Source organism: Colossoma macropomum, unplaced genomic scaffold (assembly GCF_904425465.1).
Source record: "Colossoma macropomum unplaced genomic scaffold, Colossoma_macropomum, whole genome shotgun sequence".
Taxonomy (NCBI): Eukaryota; Metazoa; Chordata; class Actinopteri; order Characiformes; family Serrasalmidae; genus Colossoma; species Colossoma macropomum.
Window position 1 is genome coordinate 11,910,822 of NW_023494800.1, and position 23,657 is coordinate 11,934,478.

General features: G+C 39.4%; 2 protein-coding genes across 3 annotated transcripts in view; one reads left to right on the top strand and one right to left on the bottom strand.

Moving 5' to 3' along the window:
- Positions 1–13,213, bottom strand: part of stxbp1a (syntaxin binding protein 1a) — a 43,621-nt gene extending 30,408 nt beyond the window's left edge. For both annotated transcript variants that reach the window (XM_036587864.1, XM_036587863.1), the window contains exon 1: positions 13,103–13,213. In XM_036587864.1, the coding sequence (XP_036443757.1) occupies positions 13,103–13,139 (37 nt within the window). In that variant the 5' untranslated portion in view covers positions 13,140–13,213. The remainder of the gene's footprint in view (positions 1–13,102) is intronic.
- Positions 13,214–17,233: 4,020 nt separating this feature from the next.
- The window catches only part of niban2a (niban apoptosis regulator 2a), a 51,610-nt gene continuing 45,186 nt past the window's right edge, over positions 17,234–23,657 (top strand). Inside the window, exon 1 of the mRNA XM_036587931.1 lies at positions 17,234–17,608. Within this exon, the coding sequence (XP_036443824.1) occupies positions 17,554–17,608 (55 nt within the window). The 5' untranslated portion in view covers positions 17,234–17,553. The remainder of the gene's footprint in view (positions 17,609–23,657) is intronic.

Here is a 23,657-nt window from a genome sequence, read left to right on the forward strand (position 1 = left end):
GTTTAGCATACTGAGCTAGATGAGGTTCCTTGAGATGTGCTTGTAAAATAGTATTACCTACCACCCCTGAGTAACAATCTGTTTTCTGCACAGATGGCAGGTAATACTGTTAACATCCACTGATTCTCTGCATTTATTTGATTTGTTAACCAAAATGTGACAAAATATTACGAAACTCAATTTATACGATATTAAGTAATATTAGAAGCTAGCCCAGTTGGTAACTATATGGTAATATGTATCAGGGAAAATGTAAACTATAAGGCTTTGTAAGGCTCACATGGTATTTCAATTTGGATTATGATATTATTAATCATGATAATTCTGTCTAAATTTACATTATTGCACAAGCTTAACTAGTTCACTGTTTAAGGTGTTTTCTCCTGGCGCTTTAATCTATGTCAGAGTAAACTGTCGTGCCTGCCGATAGGATCGATTAGATCCTCAATCAGCAGTGAACAGAATGAATTCAAACATGTAGAGAAAGGGCTGTTTTATTCTGTTTGAAGGTTTTGCTGATATTCAGTAAATAGAAGATAGTTCAGTTTCCAGTTACCTCAGATGTCATTGCACTCGGCTGGTCTCGAAAACCATGTCTGAGTCCAGCTCACCACAAGACCAAGACAAGAACGAATGAAGACTGAGACCATTCATTTATGGTCATAAGACTGGTCTTAAGACCAAGACCAGACTCAAGTACTACAACACTACCTGCTGGCATTCTGTGATTTTAGAAGCCTGTTCTTCAGTGCTGGTAGTCATTTTTGGTCAGGAGATATTAAACCTACTTTTGCCTACTTATTGATCTTCTAAGAAGCTATTATTAAATATTAATGTTTAGTGTTGACATGGTAGTGGAAGGAAGAGCTGTCAACAAATACTTCACATCAATTTTTTGTTGTGATTGGGCCAGCTGGGTATCAGCATTGAGGCAGGAGGAGAGGGGTGCAGGTGTTTTCACCAGGGTGCAGTGCTGTGTGCCTAAAGAGAAACAACCAGCTGTCTTTCACTCTGTCTCTCACTACCACCCCCTCTTCTCTCTGTCTCTCACACACATAACCGCTCACCTATTTAACCTTTTAAACCCTGCTGACATGTTCAGCGCTCACGACTGATATAATCCTCAGCGTTCTACTAAAATATCATATATATTGTTGCTGTCATATAAAAACCTTAAGAAATGAACAGATGGAAAATGGTCCAAATTCACTTGAAATAAAATCATTACATTCATTTAAAATGAAGTTAAGAATGTTTTTTTTTTCTTCTCAAATACGTTTATATTTCAAAAGCCTGAGGCTTTGTTATGACTGTACTTACACAAAAGGAGACATATGTAGTTAGTTTGTGTCTGCGTAGAGTGATAACAGTATTCACATACACATCTATATACATACAGTAACTAGCTGCGTATAATTCTGCTGTGTATTAGCGCATGGTTTGTAAATTAGTATTAGGGATGCATGATCAGAACCAGTCAACATCGTAATCAGCAGATTTTCACTCCAAACACGCAATCGCTAATCAGCCAAATTATTGTGTTAGATTTTCGTGATGTAAATGACCTGAGGCAGGTGAGTGCACTCGCGCTGTATTTGAATGCTGCGACTATCCCAAAATGTCATAGCATCATGTTACACCCAGTTGCCTCTTACTTTCATGTTATTTAAGTAGCCAGCTACGATTCATTTTCAAATTTAAACTTTGAACCATTAAGGACCAAATAATGTTATTTATATTGTGACTTTGCCTAACAGAAACATGAAAATGTGTTTCATGTGTTTACTTGAAAAAAGGCTTTAACGGTTTCTCTGTAAAGAAACTGGAATCAGCCAGGAAAATTCATGATCAGTCCACCTCTAATTAGTATGTATTGGATGCTGGGTGAATGGAGTGCAGTAGACTGTATGACCCCAACACGCATCTCCATTCCACTCTCTCATGCGAGCCTTTAGATTTAACTCTCTGCTGTCCGCAGCTCCCTGGGGCTTTCGCCTCGCATATCATGACCCACTTTCACTTCATCTCTGAGGATGTTCACTTCTCTCCTCTTAAAGAGACAGTCAGCTATTTATCCCACTGTGGACAATTACACTCCACTGCTTTCATCACCAATTTAATATGCTGCGCTAAAACATGTCATAACAGGAGGTGTGAGTGTTACAGCAGATGTTACAGTAGTATTTTCTTAATTTAAATCTTGAATTCAACCAAACGCTTCAAAATTTAAAATCAGCTCTTGCTGTTTTTATACGTAAAAATATATACATTTAAAATAAAGCCACAAGCAACATCCAGCTTTACATTACAGTGATTTCACCCCAGTTAAGGAGCATTCTTTGATATGACATGAATTAGCTTAGCTTTTATAAATGAGCAACAAAATACTACATGATAAAAACAGCAATATTCAATGAATGATTAAATTTATTAACAGTAATAACATTGCACACTTTTTTTCCTCTTAACTCTTATCAGATTAACTAGCACACTCGGTCACTACTGTGAAAACGGTTCAGACTCTTCACAAAGACAGCCATGCTGAGATAAGACAGGCAGAACAACTGTGGTTGTCCTGATATCAAAAAATAGTGTATGACTGCCCCAATAAAAAGTAGCATTTAAACACAATAATACACCTTTATAAATGCTGATTTGCTGCTCGCCTGTGAAGATGAAAATCCAACTTTAAATCATTCACATTTCCATCTAAATATATTCTGTCAATGTTACTGAAAAAATAAAGGCATAGTTCAGCTGAGGAACCTCCTTCAAAAGAGGCAGAAATAGCTTTTTATGGCTGCTTAGAAAAGCCATGAGTACAGAATTCAGTTGATTTGTGCGGTTATATGTACATTGATTATTTTACGACAGCTACAAATATGAAATTTGTAGCTGATCACACTTTAGAACTGCGACTGCCTGTTTTATAATATACTGTAACATTTTCTGCAGAGACCTGTTTGTTTGTTTTTTTGACTCTTGAACTTTCAGTAACAGCATTTTCTCAGTTTGATACTTTAATGCAGCCAAATGGTTTCATTTCAGTTGCTGTTTTTTCCCTGAGACTGCATCTTTATAACTGAGCTGACACCGTCTATAAATGGACACCATATAAATGCATAGCAGGAGCAAAATAAATCACCTCTATTAACCACAGAGTTATTATAATACGTGGAGGTTATATTGGGGGTGATTGAATTAAGGCCTATTCACAGTAAGATTGCAGGTGGAGCTGTGGCTGTGAGATATTGCCCTTGTTGTGGCTGTGCGAGGCTGTCCTTGAGGAGCAGTGAGAAGTGAGAGACGATGCTCAGGGCCTCTCCCTGTGACACACAGACCAAGGACAGAGCACACACACACTCAGAGTGAGCTGTGTTTCTGCTGTCCTCTCGGTGTAAGACTCCAGCATGCTGAGTCATTACGCAACAGCCTCATCTCTCACTCCCTGAGCAAAACAGGCCAATGAAAACACGACGTCGCGGACTGGGAGAAGGAAGGTGACGCTGAGGAAAGCGTGACATTGTGGCCCTCTTCCTCCACGTTTGGGTCAAAGTGCACTCAGACATGCCAGGGCTGTTCTGGAAATAGCTGCGTGATTCAAACAGACTGGAAATTAGATAACATTTGAGGGGGGAGGTTTACACAATCATAGGTGTTATTATGCTTTCGGTTTTGCAGTCCAGCAGTCATCCCTTCAGTTTTTCAGCTGCTGCAAGCTGAAAATTCAGATTTGGTTTGTCAGCAGGAGGAACTCTGTTAACCACAACAGCACAAGGACACCTTTCTCGTCAATAAAGTCAACCTGAATGATCCATTCTAAGGAACCATGATCATAAAAAAATTATAATGAACCAGAAATGTTTACCTCTCTAATGTTTACCTTCTTATCTCATACTGTGCTTTTTTTTCTGTTGCTCTCTCATTTTATGAGATGTACCGGCTCCTGCTTAGATCAACATTCCAGCTTGTTTCGCCAGTGCAGCAAGATTTGATGGAAACTGATTCCAGGACCTCCATACCCTTTATTACCTTAACATATATTCCCAGCTTTTCTTTAACTACTCCAACTATTCACTAACTATACAGCCTCCACATCAACATTAACATCTCCTTATGTTTTCCACTCAATTCCTACATCTGGCTTCTGATGCAATCCCTGTATGGCTGCTTTGTGTCTAGCGTTGTGGTAAATATATACATCAACAACTCATTGATATTCCTGTATCATTATTTATGAATTTTTGTTGACACAGTGTGTATGAGGGAAATGGATGCTGCATTCATGTCTAAGAGTGCGACAGTTACCACATCCAACATGGTTCAAACCTGTACTCTTCAAGCATTCTTAAATAAAGGCACTGGTTTTATACAGAACCATGAACATACAAAGAACCATTTGAATGTGTAAGTGATTCTTTGCATGGCAACTATTTTTTATAGACCCCTTTTTTCGTACTAGAACCCTTTTTGCTAAGAGTATATGGTGTAAAAATTAGGGATTTGCTTTTTATTTATTATTATTTATATAATATGTGTTGGAGAAGAAAGCGTTTCACTCTGGTTCCTTCAGCATGAGAAACGTAGAACAGAGTAAAGTTAATTCATTAGTCTGTTATCTGTTGTTGTGTGCGTGGATGAACTTAGTCTGCTTTCTTAAAGGCTGTTAAGGCATGTATGATCTTTGTTAGATATGTACATAAGTCAGTTTTACATTCACAAATGTGTATTAGTTTGCAACTATAGAGAGATATTTGTAGCCTACTCTGATTAGCACTTAGCTGTTGGCATTTTGTTTACTTTTTTTATAGAACTTCTTCGTGTTGCAGCACTGTTAAAACTAACTGGATGAAGTTACTGTGCTGTATGTGATCTGTGGCATGTTAGTATCAGTACCGTGATATGAATTGTATCATAATGCTGCTGACAATACCCCTGCTGGTAAAACCAGCACATACCAGCGTAGCTGGTCACCAGCAAACCTAGGATATTTTGTGCTTTGAATGCTGGTGCGCTGGTCAACGAGCATGACCATGTTGGGTGAGCAGCTAAACCAGCACAAGGCCAGCACTAGACCAGCATAAATTAGCTTAGACCTGCATTAAAGGCATGCTGGTCTGTACTGTTTATTCAGCAGGGACCAAGCCCTATGTGACAGTCTTGACTGAAAATCGTTACACAGATCAAACTGAATTGAATTAATTTGAAATATGAATATCATAAGCAGCACATCCTCTAAAGAACACAGCTATCCTTTATAATGTGTGGACATTTCATGACAAGTAGACCAATATGTCACATTCTAGTCCAGGCAGTTTTTCTTCAACAGAGAAATATGCTGGGATTCTGCTTATGCAATTTGTGTGATGGATTACCGAACTGTTTCGCCACCTAAAAAAAAAATGCAGAGTAATCGTCTGGTACCTGTGCTGTCTGTTATGTAACTGGGAAAATTCTACACCGGCATGAATAATTCAAACTGAAGCCTTGTTTTTGCGTTTCCTGTGTGACATCTATTGCATTTTATATGAGCAAAGTTATACTTGTACACCTTCTGGACTTTAAATGTCTTGCATATCTGATGGGGGTAAACGTGCAGTGCTGCAGTGGACGACCGGTTGACATATTCAGAACACACAGGCCTAAACACACGGACATAACCGTGTCAGTGAGATGTGCTCTGCATCTCTCTCTCTCTCTCTCCCTCTCTCTCTGTGGACGAGTCGCCCCGGCAGCGACTGTATCTTTTATCCACGGGTCTGATTTATCTCTCCCTTGAGCTCCCTGCCCGGGCTCGTTTTCACAGCCTGGCAATAAACCCAGTGTGTATGGCGGGAATTCTGGGTAATGTATTCCCCAGAGAGACAGCAGGGAGATAGAACTACTCTCTTATCTCCCTATCATTATACTAAGAACAACACCTTTAACGCTAACTCAATCTCAACTCAATCTACTCCAGAATCACAAATGTTTCGAGGCAGACAGTCAGTTATGTTGATAACAACAAACAGAGCTGTCACCACGTCAAATGGTAAACTGAAGGAAAGGGCAACAGCTTCATAAACGCCATCAGTAAAGCTGTAATTCAGTTTTAGCTGTAACACATACTGAACTGCAATTTCAAAGCGTGGGGAGTTCATTGTGTTCAGGTACAGCGTTAGGGCAAAGCAAATTTAATAGCACAATGTTTCATACCGACCCTGTCAGACCAATAGAGGCCCAGTAATGCATGGCACTGCTGTGTGTGTTCTGTAATGGCTGCTGCGGAGGCTGGAGGGTGGGAGTTTTCCAATCTTGAGGAAAGCCTGGGATAAATATTACCACTACATTCACATTACAGCACTGCACTGGCAAATATATGGCAAAGGCCCTGATTACCCATCTCTGCACGCATCTGTCTGTGTCCAAAGCATTGGACTCAAGACCACTGGACCACCTGGACACATCGAGTCAAAGTCCAAGACTCTGTTGTAGTTGAGACTGAGTCAAGACTGAGACCAGATTAAGATGTTTATAAGTAAATATAAAAGGAGGAAAAGGAAAAACATGAAATTTGTTTGTAGTTCATTATACATTCATTATCAATCACTATGCATTGAAGGACCAATTAGATCTTTGACCAGAACAATTAGTGTCAATTACAATTTTCAAGTCGATGAGTCAAAATGGTGTCGAAACCAAAACCGGACTCAAGTACTGCAACACCACTGTGCACTCTTTTAAAAGTCAAATGTAACTGCATTTATGATTGGAATGTGTTTGGATCTAGCTGTTAAGATCCTGAGGTGGTCAAGCTGCACTGTAACCAGATCTCTGACTGTGTAAACCATACGTTCATGCTCTAATGTCATATGTAGTCCACCCATATTAATGAGAGATGCGTGCCCACTTCTCTCATTAAACAAGTTCCTTTCAGGCGTCTGGATGCGTATTCAAACATATGTACAGGAATACAAACTCTGAAAAGCCATTTGCTGCCTGTGAATGAGCAAATACAATTCTACAACAACTTGACTGGATGAGAGATAAAATACCACAGTCTAAACAAACTGACAGCACAGTTACTTACAACAGGAGGAAATGGTCCACAATTCTCCAGGTATATGGTAGCCTAAACAAATATGTTTCTCAACTGGATTTAAAACACCTATTTAAACACTCAAGCCTGCATTCCAGATATTCTCTGGAATGGGATTCCAGAGTTTAGGAGTTACATGAGAAAATTGGGCTGTGTGCAATGTTAATTTATGTAAATAATTTTTTCGGAACTAATTTTGAACCATTTCTAGTAATTTCTATAGAAAAATAAAACAATGGGAACACAGGAGAATTTTTGTGATCTGACAGTGACAATATGTGGTTCTAGATTGGATATATATCTGATACGTAACCACACGACCGTAATAAGTATAGTCAGATAAGATTTAAGGTGCTCTGCATTGGCTAACATCAAAGCTAAAGCTATGCATCTAGCCTTTTTTTACTGCCTTCTTCCTCTAATCATGAACAGCTGACCAGCTGTCAGCTGACCTCCTGAGCAAATAATCATTGTGATAAAAGTGTATGCTGCTAGTTTGTTCATTAGATCACCACTACAGTGATGACTGCCTCGCAAATATGATGTTTTGTGTTGTTGTTCATAATGCACGTGGGATCATGCATGTGATCTTACTCATCTCTGAAGTGTGTATATGGGTCCTTTCAGGGCAGATATGTGTTCACACTAATGATAGATCAGGCTCACCTACAAAAAGCCATTAAGGCAGAAAGATCAAATCTGAGCAAAAAATTGGAATTGAGCAAAACGGCTTGTGCCTGTGACATAATAGAGTCACCATCACCCCGACAGTATTAAAGCACATAACTGCAGCAGAGCTACTGAATGCAGATTTCTTTATTTCTACTTTTCATACATTTCAGTCTCTTTATTCCCATTTGTTCACTTTCCCTTTCTCTCTTTTTCCTTCCCTCTACTTCTATTTGTTCTCGTTCCAGCCAACCGCTCCCCACCTTCATCCTCCTTCCCCTCTTATTTGCATCCTGTCCCTCTCTCTGCTAGCTGTACTGTACAGCTCAGAGCCTGACAGCAGTGTTTCTGTTCATTATTAGTTATATTTATCCCTGCGTATGTTAGTGTGTCTCTCGGATATAGTGTGGAGGAGGTCTGCTAATGGAGAAACTGAAATTACTGCCAGAAGCTGTGCATTCTCAAAAAAGCCATTTTAGTACAGCAGTGGACTGATAATCAGCAGCACCAGCAATAGCGAAATCATTATTTGTGACACATTACAAACGCACTGTTGCTACTTGCAAAACTAAACAGCACTGAATGGAATCAAGTCTACAATGACATTTATGCCTCGGGTACATTTCAAAACCATCCCTGCATAACCGTATACAGTAGTGCTGCACAATATATCATTTGTCGCTATCCAGTTTGGGCACAGTATTCATCCTTAACATTGTCTGGAAATTTAATGAAGAAGGAATCAACAGAAATGCTCCGAAATTGCTTGGAATAAAATCTCTATTCATTAACTTACATCAAAAATAAGGAATGTTTTTACCCACTCCAGAAAAGCTGACATTTTGGAGATTTTTTTATTAATCAAATTATTACATTTGTATGCTCCTGATCAACCTTGTGGGCTTTGATGAGTCACATTATCCAACAAGCGCATATAATTTTAATCTAAATAATGTAGGCTAGTCTTTAAGCATGGCACATCAAAGAGTTCTTTAATATGTTTCTACTATATGAATGCATAATGCAATTGCAATACGTAGCAATACAACTGCAGTACAGCTTTGCTCAGCCCACTCCCCCAAACTATGTATTAAAACTAAGCAGCGAAAACAAGCTATTTTTAATTCAGTAAACTTTTTTACATATATTTGCTTATTCAGCCTACAGCATTCACGCTCCGCCTATTTACGTTGAAGTTATAAAGACTGTTTCAACTTAGACTGCTTTTTCAATGAAGCCCAACACAGGGTAGTCAATCAGAACAGATGTTATTGACATAGTTCAGTCTTAAAGGTGCAGTAAAAAAGACTGAATGTGTAATTTGAAAGGATAAAAAGTGGTTGGAAAACGGTTATGTAAAAATGAATTATGACACAAAAAAACCACACAACTGTGGACTAGATAAATACGAAAACATGGCCCTTTAACTGCCTAAGGATCTCACTCACTCAGTCATAATGAAAGTGAATATATTAAAGCATTAGCTGAGGTCAGATGCTGCTGTTTTGCTCTTTAATATGTTACACCTCAGCTAATACTCATCTGCTAAAGCAGGAGTAGCTCTATTTTGTGTGTGCACATGTGAGTGCATGTGTATGTGGATCCCTGCATGCATATCGTCGCTGTCCATGTATCTCCATTTTTTTTACTTTTACTTTTCTGCATCATTTGAGCCTGGCAGCTGTCATTTACACTGTGTGAAAATTTCAGGATCAATGGACAGATAGAAATGCTCTAAAACAGCTTGGAGTAAAATCTCTTTACACTAATTTACACTAATTAAGCGAAGAGTGTTTTCATCCTCTCCTGTAAAATGTACCAATTTTGAGATCATATCAATCATAACAAAACGACTGTTTTTAGTTTTTTGTTTTTTTTGCACCTTTTTAAAACACACCATTGACATTGTGTGAACTCTTTTCACAATGAATGGACCAACAGAAATGGTGCACAATTAGATGGAATAAAATATCGTTATAGTTACGAATGTTTTCTGTTCTCCTAAAAATATGTCAATTTCTGAGATATGAGGTTTTCTTACAACATCCACATTATCTGAGACATTAACGTCACCATGGGCCCAGTTTATCAGCGACTGATACAGATCACTAATCAATCAACTAATCAACAAATCACTTGCTCTGTTGCTCTTTTCCTAAGCTAGCTAAGAACCACGTCCAATAAACTAAGCCCTGTGAAATCTACAGCATTTACATTAAAAAGTAGAGATGAACCAATGGGAATTGGGTCAATGTCGATATCCAATATTTTTCAAATCTGCCAAAACCGATACACATTTATTAAATATAGAAATTGGGACTAAATTAGCACTGACGTTTCTGTAGGGTTACAAATGCAGTAAAGTGAATAAAATGTAGAAATTTTAGCACAATAGACCAGCGTCGCTTAAACACTCATCATATATCTGTTTAAAATATCAGTCAAATCTGTATCTGTCCACGACTGATCATTTTTTAAGCTGCTGATACCCATAAGATTCCAATATCATATCAGTAAAAGAATGCCCTTTGAAGAGTGAAACTACATTCAAGAAAATCGCTAAATACAGGGTGATGCAAACAAAGGGAGAGATTCATTCAAAAGCTGCACTAATGACAATAAAAGTCCCTTTAGAACAAGCCATTCACAGATCCTGTCTTGGCCCAGTTTTACAGCTGTTTTTACAACTCCACTTTTATCCAGCATGCAGCACTACATCCTTTTTACCCTCACAGCAAATCCAGTCTCCGCTTGAGTAGGACAACAAGCTATGGGCTTTTGAAACGCACTACCAAAATCAACTGACTCTGCAGCCGAAGCCAATTCAACCTTTTCACATTTCCGCACATTCCCACCCCAGTCGAGCACAGTTCCAGTTTTCAGTTATGCAGGGTTATGTGAGCAGTGACAGAATGGTGTCTGTATTATGTGCCTAGAGTCATGTTGATGACTAAGCACCACACTACCGTGTTAGTATGGCTAAATCTATAACACACAAAGAATAAATATAGACTGCATCTGATGAAACATCTCTGACATCATGAGCAGCATTTCAGCATTATTTAGGGTATTGTCAGGGTAGATTATCTACACATTTGTTCGTTCCAGATAACATTTTAAAAGTCACCATTTTTGTGATGTCATCACATTTACATATACCTACTGATTCATCCCTATAGCACTTTAGCTCTGCATCTTCATGCTTAAGTTATAAAGAGTGTTTCAAGCCGGACTGCTTTTTGAATGAGGCACAATACAGGGCAGCCAATCAGAACAGAGCTCATTTACATATGGCACAGCCACTTAATTCTAAGAGGAAAAATGATCAGATAAAAATGACTTATGGCACATAAAAGCACACAAAAGTCATAAGAGGACCTCAGGCGGAAAAAATAAAATCCAAGAGTAATGCATGTGGAACTCTTATCGTGCAGAAGAATTCCTGCTTTTCCGATCCTCTAATTGTCTCCATGACCCAGCCATGCTCTGATAGCAGTGCAGAAGGGATGAGCCGTCCCATCCCCCATACACACACGCTCCACTGCTGTAAGGGGAAAAAGGCCCAGCATATCCTACACCAAACCAAGCCCATCTACAGCACATCAGCAACTGAGCGGAACAGGAATGTATTTGAACCATCAGCTACCGAATATGGTTTTTTCTTTGTTTTGCATTGTACTGCATTATGCAACTGCACAATGCCGACTCCTACAACAACCCCACATATTTTCACAAGCTTGCTCGTGGTGAATACAGGCCTACTTTTTATGTTTAGCACTGGGATGCACAATGATATCATCAGTATAATATCAGTATTGGAAGACAGAGCATAGGAAAGATGTTTAGATTTGATGGTGTATTGATTGTATCTTGGAAGAGCAGAAACATTTAAATGATGCTGGGATACTGTGCTAAAATATCTCCATTTCACTACTGTGTAACCCCACAGGAATGATGGTGCGCTCATTTTTAATGCTAATCCGGATGGATTTAGTCCCATTTCCACATTCCACATTTTATAAATGTTCATGTACCAGCATCAGCAGACATTTACATTAAAAATTGGCCATATAGGTGCATTGGTAATTTAATGCATTTCATATTTATTACCCAGTACAAGCCAGGCTTATTCAATAGACTCATTTTCAGACGCAGTACAAATGTACCCGCTTATGGGAGGCTCGGGAGACTATACTTTCTGAAAATGTCATATCCAGGCATTTGGGTATGGCATTTTCCAACAGCTGCATTGCTACAGAATATGAAAATATCAAGAAGGAATCATCCTAATGCAACTACATCACTATAGGTCAAGGCTTCATGCATTCAGAATGAGAGAGTAAAGCAGCTGATGATCTTTTTGCCTTCTGGCAGCCTTGTCTGATCTTTCCACTGCCCTAAACAGCCCTCCTATGTAACACTTGTAAGGCCTCTGGTCCCTAAGGGGGGCTATCAGCATCTCTGTATGTGCTCGTCTTGTGGATGCTGCTCAAAGACAGGCTCCTTCCACATCAGCCAGTGTAACTCTCTGTTCGTGCCTCCAACTGTAGAAATGAGTGAATGTGTACTGCGCTGCTAGACAAATATGGGAAGCGGAAACTGCAATCACGCACACAGGAGAGGGCTGCGCATTTGATGCCCCCCCCCCTCTTCCATCCACCATCGTTCAGCTGAGGACGCAGTAGCCGCCATTTAACGCAGCCGTGAGGAGCCACGGTTTGAGGTTGGCTTCTCGTTCGAATCTTCCGTTCCACCTTAAATGGTGCAGCAGTTACATTCTGGCGCCTCATTTAAGGTGGAACGGGAAATTCGAACGGAAAGCTGGCGAATGAGCAGCCTCGTAATCTTCCTCACATATGGAGCTTTAACGCAGTGCTGCTCACCCTGACTCCGCTCTCAGAGCAGCATTAATACACCAGGACCACCGCTCTCCCCCATTCATCAGTCCCACCATCATCACCGCAGCGATACGCTCATCATATTGCGATTATAGCCACCCTAGTGCCATAAGAAGCTTTATTAACGCCTCAGTCCATCCACATTCAGGGCGTTTCTGCTTTTCTCCACCTTTGTGCACCAGCAGCATGATTAGCTACAGGATGCTGCTCATTTTAAACGACACCTAAACGGAACAGATGAAGCTCTGCCTCCTTAACAATAGCGCAGGAAAGAAAATGAGAGATAAACGTCCTCGCTGTTCACCCGAGACGCACACAGAGAGGAGCGAATGCGCAGGGAGCACCGAGGACGCGCACGCACACCTAAAAGGGCCTAAAACACATCGCCACATTTTCTTTACCCCACATGACGAGACTGATGATAGAACACATTATAAGGTAATAGGGGTGCACTTACTTTCGCCGACCACCGCCTTTAATCCGATGGGTGCCATGATGCTGTTGCTGAGTGATAGAGAGTGTCTCCTTCCTCCTCTCTCTCTCTCTCCCTCTGTCTTTCTCCCTCTCTCTCTCTGTGTGTTGGAGACTGCGGAGGCTCCGCTGAGGGAGGCGTCACTGCGCCCCGCCCTGCAGCGCTGCTGCTGCTGCTCCTCTACAACCTAATCACTTTACACACACACGAGCTCCACAATCATATAAGACGCGGCTCATATCATTCATCACGAAATATCCATTAATAAATATAGAGGTTTGGGGGATGTTAAATACGTCACAATCTCTATCTGTATAAAATATATCTATTTATCTGTCTATGTGTATTTATTTACTTTTATTTTAATGCTTTTATACCATTGTCATATTTTATTATTTATCTACTTATAACATGTATTATTTTCAAATCATATTTTTCAAAAACATTTTGTATTTTTAGATTTTAATTTTTCTCCTATTTATTTATATATTTATTTATTCTTTCATTCATTCATTTATTCTTTTATTCATCAGTCATTTTATTTACATTTTTTATCATTTATTTTTTTAGATTTTTCATTTTTCTAAATTTATTTATTTATCTTTATTTTTATATTTTTAATTACTTGTTCATTTGTGCATTTATTCATCAATCATTTCTATGTTTTTACCAGTTACATTCTGATTTTAATAATATATATGTATTTAATAATATATAATAATATATACTTTCTCCTATTTATTTATTTATTTATTTGTTTGTTTGTTTGTTTAGTTATTTGTAGTTTTTGCCATTTAATTTTTTATGATATATATTATATTTTGAATATCTCTCAAGTATTTGTATTTATTTATGTATATATGAATTCATTTATGTAATATTTTTGCTTCAAGAATGTTTAGATTTTAACATTTGTTTGTTTGTTTATTTATTTACTTATTTATTTAGTCAGTCAGTTAGTTAGTGAGTTAGTTATTTTCCTGCCTTATCACTTTTCTGTATGCTCTTCTTTATGCCATTGAATTAAACTCTGTGAACACCTGTAATCTTCCTTGTTGTTCTACATTTGGAATCATTTTAAACTGAAAAGCACTGCTGTTGTGGTTTGCTTTAATGCCCTGTTATTTCGTTTCCCACCTGTATTCAGACAGGCCCCGCCCTCCTGCGCTGAGATTGGCTGGTAGTTCATTCTCGCCACAAGTTATCATCATAATGCAAACAGTTTATATTCTTTAAAAATGCGATTAGGTGGTCGCCATAATCACTGTATCATAAGCACGTGGTCTCTGTTTATGTCTTATAGCCCACGCTAATTATTTTATCATACATGCAGATATTTTTACATTTTATATTTATATGCAAATTATTGTTTTCTGTCGCAAATTATGAGCTATTTTTAGGTCCATTAAGCAGAAGCTGTAAATCAGTCTGTTAATCTCATCACAGATTAAATTAGTATTTCTGATTAGTTCACTCAAAATGGTTTACATACATTTTGATATAAGTTTATATATGAAATACATGCCTTTCGCAAAGTGTATAAAACTCATCAGTGATGATGTGTGATTTGTGTGTGCAAAACCATACAGTTTAATATTTTTGTAACTGGTATTTGAGTACCAAATGTGTCCACAAGAGGGCAGCAAAGCATTTTATTTCCAAATTCCATTCCTTTTTCTGATCTACTGGATTCATTTCTTTAGTCCTGGCTCTGAGTGTGATTTTCCACCTAATTAAACATGCATATTCTCCATATAATGACTGGTTAAAGACTAAAGAGTCCAGTTAAGGCTTATTTGGTAAACGTGTGACATGTATTGTTCATTTACACCAATCAGCCATAACATTAAATCATCTCCCTGTTTCTACACTAATTGTTTATTTTATCATCTCCACTTATTATATAGGAGCACTTTGTAGTTCTACAATTACAGACTGTAGTCCGTCTGTTTCTCTGTGTACTTTGTTAGCCCCCTTTTACACTGTCCTTCAATTGTCAGGACCACCACTGGACCACCACAGAGCAGGTACTGTTTGAGTGGTGGATCATTCTTAGCACTGCAGTCACACTGACGTGGTGGTGGTGTGTTAGTGTGTGTTGTGCTGATACGAGTGGATCAGACACAGTAGTACTGCTGGAGTTTTTAAACACTGTGTCCACTCACTGTCCACTCTATTAGACACTCCTACCTTGTCAGTCCACCTTGTAGATGTAAAGTCAGAGACGATAGCTGATCTGCTGCTGCACAGTTTGTATTTGTCATCCTTTAGTCCTTCATCAGTGGTCACAGGATGCTGCCCACAGGACGCCGTTGGCTGGATGTTTTTGGTTAGTAGACTATTCTCAGTCCAGCACTGACACTGAGATGTTTAAAAACTCCGGCAGCACTGCTGTGTCTGATCCACTCAGACCAGCACAACACACACAAACACACCACCACCACATCAGTGTTACTGCAGTGCTGAGAATGATCCACCACCTAATGTTGGTCCTGTGCGGGTGCTGACCGTTGAAGAACAGGGTGAATGGGGGCTGAAGAACTGTAGAACTACAAAGTGCACCTGTATGTAAGTGGAGCTAATAAAATGGACAATGGACAAGGAGGTAGTTTTACTGCTGTGGATTATCTGTGTATATATATCACAGTATATGTTTGCTTGTAGACAGGAAAAGGATGAAAACTACATGAAGAACAGTTTCTTTTTCAGTATGTGTGTTTACTTGGTTCTAGGTGCAGAAATGAGTTCTAGGCAAGAGGTCAGTGGTGATTTGTAGTAGCTGAAGTTTGGGACGAAGCTGAGGTCAGCTTCTTATTCAGATTTTCCGTTGCACCCTAAACAGTACAACCGACAAATACACAATGTTTATGAAATTAATAATTTTGAATTATGCCAGTTTATTTTCTTTTTTATACACGTTCTTCTTCCTGACTGCTTTGAAAACAGTTTTCTATGGAGCCCTGCTGGTCACATCCTGTATAAATAAACATAATGTGTGGCCATGACTTAGTAAAGCGTGGGAACAAGATAATTAAGTTGTGGCCACAACTTAGTAAGGCATGGGAACGAGATCCTAATGCATGGCCACAACTTAGTATAGCATGGGAATGAGATCATAATGTGTGGCCACTACTTACTAAGGCATGATGTTGTTCCCACGCCTTACTAAGTCATGGATGTCACCAGTGGGGCTTCGTACCACCATACAGAGTCCCGCTGGTGACATCCTGTATAAATAAAAATAATGCGTGGCCACGACTTACTAAGGCCTGAGAACGAGATCCTAATGCGTGGCCGCGACTTACTAAGGTGTGGGAGAGAGATCCTAATGCATGGCCATGACTTAGTAAGACATGGGAACGAGATCCTAATGTGTGGCCACGACTTAGTAAAGCGTGGGAACGAGATCCTAATGCATGGCCACAACTTAGCAAGGCAAGGAAATGGGATCCTAATGCGTGGCCACAACTTAGTTATGCGAGGGAATGAGACCCTAATGCATGGCCACAACTTAGTAAGGCATCGGGGCAAGACCCTAATGTGTGGCCACGACTTACTAAAGTGTGGGAATGAGATGATTAAGCCTTGACCACAGCTTAATAAGGCATGATCTTGTTCCCACACCTTACTAAGTCATGGCCACGACTTCATTATCTTGTTCCCACACCTTACTGACTCGCATCACGGGACGTCACCAGCAGGGCTCCTTCATGATTACTCCACAAGATCTTCTAACAACCTCCACATAGCTTTCTTCATGACGTCACGTGGACAGTTTGCACTCTCTCATGGAGGATCTCCAACTTGCAACTGTCTACCACGTCATGGTACCAAGCAACTACTCTCACTCTAACAAACCTAAATGTAAAACGCTGAACTATGTGTTTGTGTTTTTGTGATTTTTGTTTTGTTTTTTATGTGTTTTTTTTATTTTAATTTTACTTTCCCTGCACATTCTCCCTTTTTTGTATTTACTATAGCTTCTTGTATAAATAATACAAAAATAAAAAATAAATAATGGAAAAAAAAAAACTTTTCTGGAAAAACTCCGAATGAGAGGCTGTCTGGTTCGGGGCGGTGCCTGACTGAGCCTGCTCACTTCACCACACCCTCAGTGTCACACATACTTCACTCAGTGCGGTAGGTCAGTAATGACTCTCCTGAACGGGTAAATGTGAGTGTGGAGCTCCGTGTCGGTACCTTCTTCACTTTTAACTAGCAAAAATTCACTTTTTGAGTTCAGCACATCGCTAAAACTCAGTGAGCTCAAGCCTGGAGGAGCTGAAACACTACAGCTCTGGGGATGTTGTTTCCTTGGAAGGCGCTTAGGAGAAAACGCGCGAAACAACTTTCCGTTTTTTAGGGTTTCTCCTCCAAGTAACGTCAGTTAGGCTTTTGGTGCGTTTTCTGGACTTTGCCAACACTGTTTTGCCACCATGGGGGACGTGGTATCTACCCACTTGGATGAAGGAAGGCGAGAGATGATTTCAGGTAAGCCCACCCTCACCCTCCTCACCCTCAGGTGTGATAGACCTCAGTCGAAGTAGTTCTGTGGGGAGCTGGGAGAAGACTATAAAACCCTCATATTAGACCGAGCAACTTCTGCTAACTGCGTGGGAAAGTGCTGTGTGAGAGCTGCACTCCCTAATTAATCTGCCTTGTAGTTTGTGTAGTGGCTTCTCTGCTTAAAGGACAACTCCACCGATTTTTCAAAAGTTCTACATAATTAAATGGTTGAGACGTAAACAAAGCCACTCAGAGTGGTTTGCTGTGAAATGCTCCGTTCTAGAAAAACTGAGTCAGAATTGTTCACTGCGGTGCTGATAGGAACCAGACGTCTGAACCTCTGAAAGCTCCCTCACAGAAAGTTATTAAGTTACATGAAGTGGCTGGATATATGCTGCCTGATATCTGACACTTTGTTTTATGATAGTTTTGTGGTAAAGTTTTGGCTTAAAATAAATTTTAATGCATTCGTGGCGGAGGGATACATGCCCGGTATTGCGAAGAAAAATAATCCCCAAAGAAAACTTTTTTTTTCAGATTATGCCTATTTTACCATCATCAGCATTCCATATAAAAGCTCACGACGCATGTACTAGTTCACTGCTGGTTTTGGATGGTAAATAAAATGACTGTATTTGTGTTGCAGACATTGTGACCCCTGGTTCCTATCACCACCACTGTAAAGTTTCTCTACAATGAACCATTTCACACCAAACCACTTGGAATGACTCTGTTTATATCTCAAAGACTGAATTATTCAGAAATTTTGAAAAAAAATGGAGGAATTCCCCTTTAAGTCTTCACTCACTGGGGTTAAAGAACTCAAACTGCAGTGCAGAATATCATGAATTGAATGTAAATGGGTGGCTAATAGGAACTTATGTAGATAAGCAAGCCTGCTTTGAATTTAACCACCAATACTTTGATTAAACACGTCTGATAAATACTTTACAGTCACGTATCTCTTCAGCCGCGGTGCCAAATGTACTAACATTTGCAAATGGTACCATAGACTTGTCACAGTACTGTACTGTTGGAACTTTGTTAAAGGTATAGGTCACTGAAAAATCAACTGTGAACAGTTTCCACGACACTTAGGTTACTTGGGTGAGATAGACTTCCGTTGCTTTTTAGTTACGTTAGCTTCATAGCATGTAAAAGTAAAGAAGTGAACCTCAGACACGAAACCTGTCTTTGATTTTTTTTCTGAATTACTCCTTTAAGACATAGCAAATCAAGGCCTTCACCATTTCAGCTGTCTGTAATGCACTGTCTTCTCTTTGTCTTGATGCTGAGCTGCAAATGGGGGGCATATAGGGGCCCCAAACTCCTGTAAGCTTTTTGTCCTGCACCTCTCTCTGGGTGTCAGTCAGGGCCGCTGCCTGTACAGGCATGTTTTATTGTGCTCCTCCGGGCCTAGGGGTGCGGACTGTGGGAGAGAACCTCAGGGTTTGCACGTTATGAGAAACGGATGCCTTTCTCACCTGAACAGTTATTAGTCACTGAGATTGTTGCAGGGACGCGTGCAGGTTGGAGGTTGATGCAAGTGCTGCTGGCTTTTGCTTCATGTTGGCATAGAAACATTCACAATAGAAGACGTCCACGAGGCTGAAACATGGGAAATGAATTGTGCCCAACCAGTAATTTTGACCGCTGTGTTGGTTTCTTCTGTTTGTAGCTGTGGCATTGAGTCTGTGCTCTCTGAGTTTAATTTCGCAAGTTAAAAATAGCTTATGCTTCCACACACAAATGCCACTGTTTGATTTCTTGGTCAAAATCACCCACAAACTAATTGACATTTCTTTATATAGGTAACACAACTTTGAGATATTGTTGTTATTTCAATACAGCTTAGAAAAATAATAAAAATGAACATCTGAAACACTGTACAGGAATTTAAAAACATATTGCTGATATGCCCCTCCGGCTTTTCTAAGGGTCTTTAATTTACAGTGATATTAGAAAAATATTGATATTAGCTCAGAATTTCCATATCAATGCATCCTTACATTTAATTGCTGTTATTTATCTGAGACAAATCAGTCAGTGTATTATGTAATAGGGATTCACAGTAATATCCATATCATACTGGTATCAACATGTACTTTGTTTTAAGAAAATGCACTGGACACATGTTTGGATCTGGCCAGTATTTCAAACCAATATGTGATGACACATTCCTTGTATTTTGGAAGAGCAGAAAATAGGGGTGACACTGGTCTACTACAATACAGTGTGTACATATTATTAACTTTACTGCATTTCTAACCATCAAACAAACAAATAAATATTACATTTCTCTGTAATATTAATCTAGAAAGATTTCAGCCCAGTTTTTACATATTATAAATATTTAGATTGGTATTGTGTGGCATCAGTATCTGAATCTGCAGAGATGTACATGAAAAATAACGGACATTGGCATCGGTCCACAATTCCTATATTGGTGCATCCCTATTATATAATTATAATAATTATAGAATTCTAAAAGAATGATTTGCTGTGTAGAATCAAGAATTTTTTAGCACAAAACAATGAAAATCTATTTGAATCTTTACCTCAGAATCTGAAAATGTAGAGATCTTGAGAATGTGTAACATACAGAGCCCTGCTAGTGACATCCTGTATAAATAAAAATGATGTGTGGCCATGACTTATTAAGACATGGGAACAAGATAATTAAGTTGTGGCCACAACTTAGTAAGACATGGGAACGAGATCCTAATACGTGGCCACAACTTAGTAAGGCGTGGGAACGAGATCCTTATGCGTGGCCACGACTTAGTAAGGCATGATCTCGTTCCCACGCCTTACTATGTCGTTGCCACGCCTTAGGATCTCGTTTCCACGTGTTCATAAGGCGTGGCCGTGCATTTTTATTATTTATATGGGGTCACCAGCAGGGCTTTGTAGTATCACACCCCTAATTGTGATGTCTTTCCAAGCAGGATGTACACACACCTGAAAGTGTTCACCAGTTCACTCTCACTTTTGTGCCATTCAGTAGCCACTCATCCAGTACTGAAGCACTCCTGATGGAAAAACGTGCCTTCTTGGAATCTTTTTCTGGGAAGTTGCATCTGGAAGTTTTTTGTCAGTAAAACGGATAACAGATCTCTTACCAGCTTAACTGATTATAACATTCTGATATTGATACAAACCTTCAGATATTGTAGTTTTCTAGTAGGAGATTCTAAAGAAAGCACTTTTTCTCTCAGCAGTGCTTCAGTGCTGGTTAGAGTGCACCAGCCTCCAAGAATTCTGGGAATGCCTCAGGAAGACATGTGTCTAGTACTGTGGCTGGAAATTTGGCATCACTGCAACCGTTCACATCCACACATGCTTGAATAAAGTTAGAGTTGAAATGGACTGTGTGTTTGTGGGGGAGGGTGTGTGCGTGTCTTGTGTTCAGCAGTCTGTCGCGTCTAATCTGGGAGAGACGATCCGTAATGTAGGTTTTAGTGCAGATGAAAGGTTGGCTTGTCTGTGACTGAATCTTCTGCTTCATTCACTTCAGGCACTTGCCCTCCCTCGCTCTTTCTTTCTTCCCTTTTTTATCCTTTTCTTCTTGCCTTTTTATCACTCAGCCTCTGAGTGAAGCTTGTCAAAGGAACATTCTGTAATGTCATGCAGTGCTGCAGTAAGGCCCCAGTGCTGATTCACTCTATAATTCAGCCTCTTATTGGTTGTTCGTCTGGCTGACGTAGCTATGGAGATAGGGTAGGAAAGCAATAGCCAGAACCAGTGTCATCATTTGGTTTTCATAAGTGGAGGGATATTATTGTATCCAAAAGAGACATGATGTGTCTTTTTGTTTTAGTTTTGAGTGCATTGCAGCTGGTCGAGCAGCCAAGATGCTAATGCTGATGCCCCCAGTTTTAGCCAAAAATGACTTTTACTCAGATTTGCCCCCTGAACCCAAATGTACTCAAATAAATGAACAAACGTATGGCATCAACAATAGTAGTAGCAAACATTTTAAACCTTGAATTTTGTCTGCACTTTTATCCATTTTATAGGGCTGGCCTAAATAGTTTAAATGCTTGCATATTTGTTCATTATATTTGTTTTTCTAGGAAGTGGAAGCTTTTCTGGGGCTTTTTTTGCCTTTTTTCCCCCTTGTTTAGTCATGGCCTATTCCTGCCCTCTCATTATCTCTCCACCTATCTCGCATCTCACATGATGCTACCAAGCTGGGACTTTGAGGGCTAACCTGTGCTTCCTCCAAGTGACGTGAAGCGCCGCTGCATCTTGCCACTAACGCAACATTATTGGACTTCTCAATGTGCTTGGAGGAGAACACTAACACTGTTGGCTAACATCGTGCCAAGTGACGGAGAGAGAGGGAAGACCACCCCACCCGCCCCAGAGATCATGGACAATTATGCTCTCTTGGACTCCCGGCTACAGGTGGCTGTGTAGCTTCGTCTTTTTTTAAAGCCACAATAATTGTAGCTTAATTTAGAGTACACTTCATCAGCAAAGAACTTTAGATAGAACAAGTATTGTTAATGTATGGAAAATGTTAAAAAAATGAGTAAAATAATAGCTGGTTTCTGTCTTCTCACTTAAGACTAGGGCTGCAACTAATAATGATTTCCATTATTGAATAATCGGTTCATTATGATTTTAATTAATCGATTAAACAGGAAAAGAATGGTCTGTCAGTAACACTGTATGACATGAAATATTTAGTTTCCTGCAACTAATCAAAAATACAAGTTCCTCTTTTTGCACAATGCTTTTTCAAGCATAAAACACTTTTATTAAGATCAACAATACCACAAGATGCTGTTTTACACAGTGTAAAAACAATAAAATCTTACATGGTTGTCCATGTTCTGTTATGGAGGCGGTTTGATTCTACAAGAACTTCCCAATGCCATTCAAATTATTTCTCCCCTGATGATAAAGCAAAGATAAAATTAATGAGTCTGTGTGGTTGGAAACATCATGTAATCAAACCTGATATACCAAGCTCTCAGAGGGACCCTGGTTATCAGCCAAGTGTGTTCACCATCATGAAACAGTAACAATCATGGTTTCAGCATTTTCAAAAACGTCCGTCCATGTGGAAAAAAAAAAAAACTGAATTTTTGAAAGCTTCACCCTGGAGAGCATTTTCCAAAAGCTAAGTTTTCACTGACCTAAAACACCATTTTGTGCAGGCGGAAGGCCAAAACCGTGGAGAAAAAAAGTATGCAACAAACCACACTGCTTCCACATGGCCACTGAAATTGAAAGGGCAAAGATGGCTAAGAAATTACATGTGTGGGAGCACTTCAAATTATCAGACAGTAAAAAAAAAATGCTCGATGCAAAATTTGCAAGGAAAGGTTGGTAGACCGTAGAGAAATACTGCTTGGACGGCTTCATGCCTTACACTATGGCTGATTTCAGTTATTTTAAACCATCACTGATGTACACTATTAATAATACTAAGAAACTGCAGTAATGAACATAATCAGAATTATAGTTAATTGTGAAACAGAAATATTGCTTTTAAGGTTGATGTTGAGAGTTTTCAGGCACTCATTCAGAAATACCAGAGCATTCAAGGCCTGTAAAATGCTGTTTGGCCAGCCCAGATTTTTAGAGATAAAAGTATATCATGCAGTGTCAGATGCCACAAGCTAATCGACTTAAAATGGTCTGAGGCAAGTGTGTGGTGACTTATCCATGCAGGTTGCACAATGCTAATTGTTTGGCTGTAAGGTTATTGTCTGTCCTAGTATGTCTCATAGTGTCCTGGCTATCTGGAAGGATTGCATTATTATATAGTCTGATTCACTATTTTGGGAAAAGGAAAAGTTTGTCTTTTTGGCTGAACTATCACCTTACAGTAGTGGCTTGAATTCTGCCACATGGTTTGGCAAGAGGTTATACCTGTCTTTTATTAGAGCAGAAGCAAAGAAAGCTACAATTTTATAATGTTGTCAGTCTGCAGAGACATTTGTAGAGGGCTTAAAAGAGTGCTTCTGAAATCTCTAGACTGTTTTTCATGGCTTCTGAACCTGCAGTGCCTGTAAGGATG